General features: G+C 33.5%; 1 protein-coding gene across 1 annotated transcript; it reads right to left on the bottom strand.

Moving 5' to 3' along the window:
• Window positions 1–544: 544 nt before the first annotated feature.
• LOC113550403 (insulin-like peptide receptor) lies at window positions 545–10,061 on the bottom strand. Its single transcript, XM_026952204.1, has 6 exons — window positions 9,888–10,061; window positions 9,269–9,811; window positions 4,439–4,730; window positions 1,813–4,350; window positions 1,235–1,732; window positions 545–1,156 (listed from the first exon to the last, which is right to left on the bottom strand). Exons 2-6 carry the CDS (start codon window positions 9,702–9,704, stop codon window positions 958–960), a joined length of 3,963 nt encoding a protein of 1,320 aa, XP_026808005.1. The 5' UTR covers window positions 9,705–9,811; window positions 9,888–10,061; the 3' UTR covers window positions 545–957.
• Between the last annotated feature and the right edge of the window lie 298 nt (window positions 10,062–10,359).

Here is a 10,359-nt window from a genome sequence, read left to right as displayed (position 1 = left end):
TATTTTTAAATTAAAACAGCTTAAACAATGATCAGTAAAAATGTAAATCAAATTTATCGATTGAATTTTAATAATATTAAAATATTAGTTACTATATGCAATATGCAAATATCAAATAATTTTAATTACCTTACTGTTTTAAGGAAAACATATTATGATAACAAGTAAACATTTTGACAATGAGAGATCCAATTTTGGTAAGTTTTTTAATTATAAGAACATCATAGTAAACACATATGGAAAAGGATAATTTTACTAGAGGACAAATATCAAATGTTTATAAAAATTTACCTAAAATACAATTTTATAAATGTTTATCATTAACAATATTACAATTACATAATTAATATAACTGAATTTTCCTAAAAAGTGTGAGACAATATTAGTCTTATATTTTCATTGTATTTATCAATTGAGACTTTTATATTCCAAAAATATTTTCAAAAAATATACGCTCATGTAATATCAAATACTTTTTTGGAAATATTAGTTCGGTCAATATTCAAAAAAAATATTTTAAACAGTAATCAGATAGTTCCAAAAAAGTAATTATATGGCAATATATATTTAATTTTTTTTTAGTTTTATAATGACATGTAAAAATCTAAAATAAAATAAAATAATAATAAAATGAAAAAACAGACGGTGGAGAAACAAGATTTCCACGCGCTGACTAGAAACTAGAACAATATGTTTATACATGTGAGGTGGTATGAAAAAAAATTTATGTTATTTTAATTCTTAATAAAATTAGAATATGAACATCAAAATATTAAATTATATAAAAAAAAGTTAACAACGAAATAATAATAGTCTACAAAAACGGTTACCCAGATGTCAAGTTAAGACCGCTTATACAATATTTATAAAGAAAATAAAAAAAAAAAAACACTTATTTTTTTAAATAGACTTTACTGGTAACGTTGATTTTCACTTAAATATTTTTGACCCTAAAAATTACATTGGCGATAAATGGCCATTACTCATTTTATTTTTGTCTACATGGAACGCACTATATACAGCAACAGTGTCACCGCCTTCGAAAGAAATACTTTCATTATCTACATCTTCTTCGTACGTAGTACATGGTGACATCAGCGATTGATCAGCAGGTGATTCGTTGTGTAAACCACGTGTATGATAAAACGAAACTGATCTATAAACAAAAATTGAAAATATTTTAACAAATGATAAATTATATAATATTAATGGCTAGTAAATAATTAATAATAACCTGAAATCATCCTCCAGATAAACATCAAGTGTTTCAACTATTTTTAGGAACCTTGGTCGTTGAGAAGCAGTCCAATTCCAACATAGTCTAACGATACCAGCTAACACATCAGGACAAAATATTGGCAAGTTAAGTAAGTTGCCGTCAAGCACGTGCGCCATGACTTCATTGTTGCTCTTTTCTGAGTAGGGTTGTGCTCCCAGCGTCATCATTTCCCAGATCACAACCCCGTAACTCCAGACATCTGATTGACTGGTAAATATACCTTCACTAAGGCTCTCGGGAGCCATCCACCGTATAGGCATTTCACCTTTATTTCCTTTACGATAATAGTCACCATTATATATTTGTCGACTCATACCGAAATCGCCAATTTTCACTGTCATATCATTAGCCACCATACAATTTCGGGCTGCTAAATCACGATGAATAAATTTATTATATTCTAGGAATGCCATACCATCAGCTATTTGTGCAGCCATACGAATGATGGTATACCTGAAAAATAATTAAATAATCATTAAAAAAAAGTATTAATAAATGCTTACAGAAAAAAAAATTAATATTCAAGTCTTTACCTGTTGGGTGGAGGTGGATCATCAGAATTCTTGCACTTTACCAGTACACTTTTCAAATCACCACGGCCCATGAGCTCCATTACCAGTAGTGGTGGATGGGTCTTAGTCACCACACCGAGCAATCTCACTATATGGTATGCTTCGCTGAACTTCTTCATTATGGCTGCTTCGTTTAAGAACTCTGCATGGTATCTCAAAAAGTTTGTCTTGCTTACAGACTTTACAGCACATGGTATAGAATCAGGCATTAGCAGACCTTCGTGAACTGTGCCAAATGTCCCCCTACCAAGTATTTTTTGTATAATCACATCCTCTCGAGGTAACTCAAATTCATCCTCAACATATATACCGACATAACCAGGATTATTGGCTAAATTAAACATAGTATTACGTTCCAAAATCTTACGACTAAAGTGTGTACGAATATAATATATAGTTAATACAATTAATATACAACCACAAATGAAAATAATGAGAATAAGGTTCCAGCTATTAAATGAGTTTGGATATGGAAGATTAAACTCTTTCACAGTAGTGAATGGCCCAGGTTTGTACAAAGAAACAGCTTGGATTTTGTATTGGTAAACACCAGGCTGTAAGTTCTTGAAGACATATGATCGGCCAGCATTTTCATACTCCTTCATAGTAATACACACAGAAACAAAATTAGGAGCATCCGAGCGCCTATATTCCAACTGGAAACTATGTAATATACTATTTATCAGAATTGGCGGCTCCCAAGATATAATAACAGTGTGATTGTTCACGACTTCATCTTGTACGCTATTGCTATCAATAATATCTGCCTGCTTATTTTCCAAAGTACGGAAAGATATCAATGTCTCTTGACTACAAGCATTGATATTACTCAGGTTTAATTCTTGTTTGACCACCTCTCTACAAACCAATATGGACAACAAATATTGACTATAATGCCTAAGGTTACTAAGATTAAACGATGTAACATTTTCATTCAATTGTATCTGGAAATAAGATGAGCTGCCATCTTTATGAGTGACATTGTTCACTATATTACTGACTGACCACATTTCTGTACAGTTTTCATTTATAATATTTGGAAAGATAGTGTCGTCGTTGTTTTGCATTGCCAAACATTTTGAATTAATAAATATATTAAGAATGTTACTGCTGCACGATTCAAATGTGTATCTGTGATTGTTCAATGAAATCAAATCCAAGTCTATACCGTGTTCAAAAGTGTTGCATATATTGTTAACAATGTTTTTTTGTGGTTCACACTGCTTTTCACATGTATCATCAGACGGTTTAATAATTGATTGGGAAGATTTATGAGTGATGCCATTACCACTGATCGTTTTGTTTCTACAGTAGCTACGTTCATCCAAAATGGCTTGGTCGTCGGTTAAATGAATTCCCTTGATAATGTATTTGACTAATTTTCCATGGGGATGTGAAGGAGGTTTCCATGTGAGTTCTACTGCAGAACTGGACAATGGTTGAGCAGCAAAGTATTGGGGAGCGGACGGCTTTGATGGAAGTGTCTTACTACGAAAAATACTACTCATACTAGTCTTAGAAGAAATCGTGTAAGTCTTTACATAATAAATGTACTCAGTGTTAGGTTCTAAATTTGTAATGACATGGTAAATTTCAGTGTCGTTGAAAACTTTTTTTGAACTTATATCATCAATTTTCCAACTAGAATCTTCGCAATCGGTTGTTTCAATAGTTTCATTCCATTTGGATGCTTCGATAAAATATACAAGGAACCTTTCCAAATGATCTGCTTCCACGGGTTTGTGCATTTGTAACACAATGGACTGTGGTTCGATTTTAACGGTATCTACTTGTAAATTATAAACAGTACATGCGAACTGATCACCGTTAGATATGACTGACACTTCTATATCTGAGAATGCAGGCAGTGTAGATAAATTTCCAAATTTATATATTTCTGACATACATAGCTTTGGATTGTAATGGAAAGATACTGTGCCGTTCAATATCTTCACGGGGCGCGTCTCGTTTTCACTGTTGGTCCAAAGTTTTTGTAGATTTTTATTGCCGCGTATCACCAAAGCCATTTTATTAACAGTATTTTCACCGCGTATTTCGTACAGACTTCGCAAAAAGTTCAAAGAGCTCAGCGAATACGACCGTATGATTTTCAACTGATCCAAAATTACTTCTACTTTGCCGATGTATTCTTCTAGTCGACGTTCCACGTCCTCGCTTGTGCCGTACTTGACTTCAATCTCCAGAGACTTGATTGTTGTGCAGTTGGTGTGTAATCGGTATTCGTAGTTTTTTCTCAACATGTCATCGCTGATCTTGAAACTATTACAGTTTCGCTGACAGTGTCCGTGTCTCGTTTTCGTGCACAGCGTACAATTTCTTTTGTCCGCTGTCACCTCGAATCCGTACGGACACTCATCGCGACAAACGCGTTCGAACGGTATGTAGTGTGTGTTCAAATCGTCCGGTGTCGATTCCTCTCTGCTCACCGGCAGACTATGACACTCTTCAGCGGTCAAACATGACCTGATGTGACCGTACCTAAACACAAAAATAAAAAGACAGTCTATCGGTATTTTTTTTTTTTTTTTTGTCAAAGCAGTTTTTTTTTTTTGTGAACACCACTTACAGGCCGTATGGACATTCTCTGATGCATTCGCCTTTGTGCATATACGCGGTGCACGCAAAACAATGCTTGGCAGAGTGCGGTTCCTCACAACCGCCAGCGCACAATGGATGGCAACCGTTCAATCTTCCGTACTGACACCGGACGGGGTCGTGTGACCAGCACAGGTCTCCCGGGCAGCCAATATTAGAGCATCCGTTGCATTTTATAGGTTCGTCGTTGCTGATCACGTTAATGTCGTTGCTCACTCCGTTGGCGATTTGGCCCCAATCGATTGTTGTCGCGTGACACAATTCTACAAAAATTAACACGATATATTATTTAAAAAAAAAAAAAACCAATTCACTACAACCTACAAAAATACATCGATAGTATTCACAGTCAAGATGTTTTAATTCGTTTTATCGCGGTAAACATAAATCAATTATTAATGTATAGATTTCAAATGTCTTAAATACATATATAGGCATCACCTACATAAAAAAACGGATGAAACATACGTGTCTGGAGGCTGACTAACATTAAGTTTTTGATTTTCGTTATGAGTATAGGTAGGTGATTAAATTATATTGATTGATTATTATTTGACAGACACTAAAAAGTAAATATTTGATAAACTAACATAGAAAATAACATTCTCGGCAATATAAATATTACATTAGACATTCATTATTAAGCACGGAACCTTTTGTAACGCTTATACATAACACCCCCGAAATTTCGCATTTACATACTTGATTATTTACACAACCCGTGGAAAAACATTTTAATTTTTTTTAAACCGTAGGCTAATTCTGTCGACATTGATTGACAGCCACAGCCAGCCCCGTAACAATACTTCTTCAAAAATGTTATTTCTTCTGGTATCTTTTTAATTAATAAACGGTATTGCAGGACGAACCGTTATAAAAAAACGTAATTTCGATCGCGTAATTTGCAGATGGTCCCCTTTGCGCCGCTATAGGTGCCGAAATCTAATACAAGAAGAACACGCTCTGAATCATTAAAACTAGCAGAATGAAACTTGGTAATCGAATTATGAGATCCGTACGCGTCATTTTTCGTGCTCGGCGAAGCAAAAGTTCTCTACGACTATTAGAGTCTATTTATTAGACACTATATTATACTCTACAATATTAGACTGTATACAGTGTTTTACGCACGCGTGGATATAGGCCCGCCAGTCACACAATTATTATTGTCGTAGTTACGTTATTAATGGTACTGTCGAAAATGTAATAACAATATATGTTTGCGATAAATGATAATTCCATAATAGACGGTGACAACGTCCAGCGTCCCCCGGACATTAGATTACATTGTGCGTACCGTGTTAATATTAACATTATACACGTACAAATTTATCATCAAAAAATATATATTGTACGGGACCAATAATATTATCACACGCAATATAATATTCGGTAACGTTTTGGTTTTGTTTATTAGCGACAAATATATAATAATAATATTACATGTGTAATATAACAATATTGTTTTTTGAACAGTTTAAGATTCTACCCCTTCCTAAAAAAAAAATTAAACTTGGATGTAACCACGTACATACATTAAAAATATTTAGGCAAACGCTAATTATAAGTATATAATGTAATATATTGTTAATTATGTGGAAGTACCTATTATATAATATGCATTAAAACAAAATACTAGTACATAAATTTGAAGGTTGGTTGCTCAAGACTGGTCAAGACATGCGCTCATTCAATAATCAAAACCACAAACGTACGTTAATCCTAGTTTGTGTATTTTGATAAATATTTACATGAATGTATTATGTATTAATGTATACATATTTATCAATCGTGAGTGATTTGAGTTAGGAATTTTAACAATAGTAGGTATACGTACAAAAGCGTATATGTATATCGTATATTCGTAAATGTTATAATTTATAATACGTATATATATATATACACATATTATAATATACAATTGCAAAAAAATCAATACTATGTATACGCGTTTTTATTATAAAAACAATCAAAATATATAATTTATTCAAAAAGAATAAATAAATTTAAAATTATTGAATAATTAAATATTTTGATAAAAAATAAATTTAAACAGAATATCCTGACACAGGTAATTACTTTACACCTATTATACTTTTGACAGTGATATAATATAGGGCCGCCTAGGTAGACAGATGATCCAGGATACCCAAATGTAAAATTTAAATTAACAAATTTAAAATAAATATATTTTATAATGATATTTTTGTATAAAATTTAAATTAACAAATTTAAAATATACATATTTTATAATGATATTTTTTTATAAAACTATAATTGCATATCTATTTTTAACACAATTTATTGAATACAGATTTATCTAATAACTATAGTTTTATGTGATAACCATTTATATACAGGTGTTTTAGTGTTTATTCATATTACCTGTTATAATCATTTATTTATCTTATCTGTGACGACTACACAACATTTCAGATTTCGACAATGTACATTAGTACTAACATTGCACTCATTACTTAGTGTGGCAGTACGGTAAGAATTAAAATCTACTATTTTATATATACATATATATAAAGTTAGTAGATATTTTCATAATTTTTATCATCTTTAATTCAAATTTTATTTCGTATTTTGCACAGGTTTAATATTATAATATTTAACTCTCTTCTAACCAGAGCACATTTTCAAAACTGTAAATAATTAAGAACTTTTAGAAGACTACCATGGTCAAAGAACGTCTTAAATACTTAGCTCTTATAGGCAGAAAAATATTTTTGTCAAAAACTTAACTTCAATAATTCAATGAATAAATAATTAATTTAATAAATGATCAGTTTATATAATTAAAGTCAAGAAAAAGTTAATGTAATTTATTTCAAATAGTTTTGTCCGTCTTATCCGTTTTGATTATTTTTTTTTCATAATTATTGTCAAATTGTTCAATAACTAATTATTTTTATAGTACTTTATAAATATGTTAATGAACCTTAATACGTTTTTATACTTCATTTTAGTAGAATTTCCAATTTATTGATTTTTCATTTTAATAATTTGTTTATTTTCAATATAAATATTAGTAAATTAGTATTAGTAAATATTTTGTTTGTTGATAAATTTTTAGATTATGTACAATATTAGTAGAAACCGCTAATGATTTTCGATAGATGAAGAAACGGCATATCGACACTATACTTACCGAAGTGTGGAAAAAACCTATAATGTTATAAATTTGAACCACATATCCACATGTGGTTTAAGACTAAAAATAAGGTAAAATTACTTATAATCAAAATGATAACTATATCTGCGACTATAAGTTTAATTTAGTCAGAACATATTTGGAATTTAATGAAAAAATAAAATAAATTTAAAAAACTTAAAGATTACAGAGAATGTAAATACCCAATAGATAAACTATTAAAAAAACCCGTGTAGCAACGTCATAAATAAAATCATTTTTACATTTTGTATCCAGTAAGTTTACTCTAATTATAGCTTAAAACCCACAACGATGGAAATACAGAGAGGATTATTCTTCTATATTGCTCGTGCAGAGACTGAGATGACGTGTGAAATGAAATGAAAGACAATTTATTGCTTCATTAACATAAGAATAAATGTCATTATAATATGTGCAGATGTATTAAAATGATAACGATACAGAAGCCATATTTTATGCAATTTTATTTTTGGAACCTACAGTTGATTTTAAAAAACTAATTGGTATTTGAATATGATTTCCAATTATTTAATAAAAATTTTATCAATTATACTATCAATAGCAGTAATATTTAAATGCAGACCACCTTAGTTTCACAAACGAATAAAGATTTTTTTTTAAATTAAGTTTAATCATTATTTTTTATTATTACCTATAATCAATGATCATTGAGAATTCATTATAAAAACCGGATAAGTGTCAGGGATAATCCTGTCATAATTTCTCCAACCGGTGAGTAGAAACCAATATTCAATCGCGAGGGGAAGTTGCTCTAACCTAAATTCGAAGTGAATACTTACTGGAAATCAACTATGACAAACTAACTATTCATTAAGTGTCACTCTCATAATACTATAAATAATGATATTCGCATAATGGAAGAGTGCGTGTTAACGAGTGTTCAACAATAGGCACCCTAAGTTTTTAGAAAAAATATTTCAAATTCCCCTATTCCATTATGTCACCCATCAGTAATCACTATTATAAATGGTGTGGTCGGGTGACGTTGGGTTCTCGATAAATTAAAAAATAAAACAAAAATTGTAATTAGATTTCGAATAATGACACATAACATAAACGATCGTCGTAGCACCCATGTGACAAGCGTGGCCACCGTGTATATATACATATAAAACTACAATCATCCAGCTTATCGCGATTTATGCCGGGTAATTCATTTAATGTAAGACGCTCATTATTTCGAAAACTACTAAGATATTTTGGACGAGCGCAGTTTATTTAAAGTTTGGCAGAGCGGAGTAAAGTGGTACTAGGCTATCTCGCAACAAGTCGGTCCACAACTCCGCTCATCAAAACTTTAATACTTACTAATAAACTACTTGTCTGAAATTTGCTTTTTACATATACCACATTCTATTTGGAACACGAAATAAACTATGTATTTTATCATTCAAGATAGTAAATAACTTATGAAATTATAACGATAAAAAATTGTTAAAATAATCGTTTTTCCCAAAAATTATTGTCTTGTAACGACTATAAGGTTATCTGTGCAAAGGAAATATTTTCAAAAACGTTTCGTGTTTTCTGAAATATTTAGTTTTTCACGTCATTAGTTAAATGGATTACACTGTATAAATGGGCATCGCCGTGACTCACTGGGGTTTTTCGAAATGATCACGGAACCCCGTGTGATGTTGGTCAAGCTGTACAGTCCGATCTCCCTGAGATCGAGGTTGTCGTGGATCATGAGCGCCAGCCCCGGAAAATGAGGGCTGTGCGTGCCACGGATCAGCATCAGGTTCGGGAACAGCTTGCCCAGGTTGTACAGGCCGGCCACGCGGTACACGACCAGGTACTGAGTGATCTCGCGCAATAGCGGGAAGCTGATGTCGAAGTCAGACGGTTTGGTGGCATCGAGCAGCACGATCTGCACGGAACCCTGAACGATGGTGCAGTTGTGCAACGCGGACAGGCGGTCGCCGCTGTTGCGCACGTCAATGCTGCCGCACACCTTTTCCTCGACGGCCGCGGTCGCGACGGACAGCGACCACAGCCAGACCAACGCGATCCACCACCCGTTCATGGACGGCATTTTTTGAGCAAAGGTCGTTTGTACTTCATCTGTCAGTCAAAATGCGAGTGTGACGATTATTAAGAGCGTCGAGCACCACGAGTTGCGTCTTGCAGACCTTTGTTTATCTGTTGGGTACACGTCGGCAACGTTAAAACAACGACAACAATATAATACTATATATTATAATAATAACGTGCCCACCTGAATAATTACTGATAGGTAGAAGGAATATTAGGTACTTTGTTAGTTCTCTTACGAAACGCAACGAAAACGAACGGATTCGACTGAATGGCGTGTACGTGATATCGTAATAAAAATATTGTAATACGAAAACAATAATATTATTTTCCGTGTGAACTACCGCGCGGCCGGATCACGCGTCACATGGCGCGCACGCAGCGGCTGCGGCGCGGATCATCGCGAACCGAGGAGAACGCGTGGCGCTGCACTCCTCCGACGACACTCGACTGCGACGTTTGCTACTGCTGTGGCGGCGGTGCCGGCAGTGGCGATGACGACGTTCGTTGTGACGACAGCGGTGGTGGCGGTGGCGGCGGCGGCGGCGGTGGCGTACATCTTGTTGCGCGCCGCGTCACGGGGGGAATCGTAGCGCCCGCACGCGATTCTCCAGCGGCAGTGAGCGACGCCGAACCGACCGGACCACTGGGTGGTG

This window comes from Rhopalosiphum maidis, chromosome 1, assembly GCF_003676215.2.
Source record: "Rhopalosiphum maidis isolate BTI-1 chromosome 1, ASM367621v3, whole genome shotgun sequence".
Classification (NCBI taxonomy): Eukaryota; Metazoa; Arthropoda; class Insecta; order Hemiptera; family Aphididae; genus Rhopalosiphum; species Rhopalosiphum maidis.
The sequence above is the reverse complement of the archived record's forward strand: the minus strand, read 5'-3'. Positions and strand labels throughout refer to the sequence as shown.

Bases quoted from the DNA above. Each gene is read 5' to 3' on its own strand.
- LOC113550403 (XM_026952204.1), bottom strand. From the start codon at position 9,704: ATGCCGTCCATGAACGGGTGGTGGATCGCGTTGGTCTGGCTGTGGTCG. The intron at 4,731-9,268 runs GTGAGTCACGGC...TAATTTTTGTAG, and splicing joins GATCATTTCGAAAAACCCCA to AATTGTGTCACGCGACAACA. The intron at 4,351-4,438 runs GTAAGTGGTGTT...TTTTGTGTTTAG, and splicing joins AGAGAATGTCCATACGGCCT to GTACGGTCACATCAGGTCAT.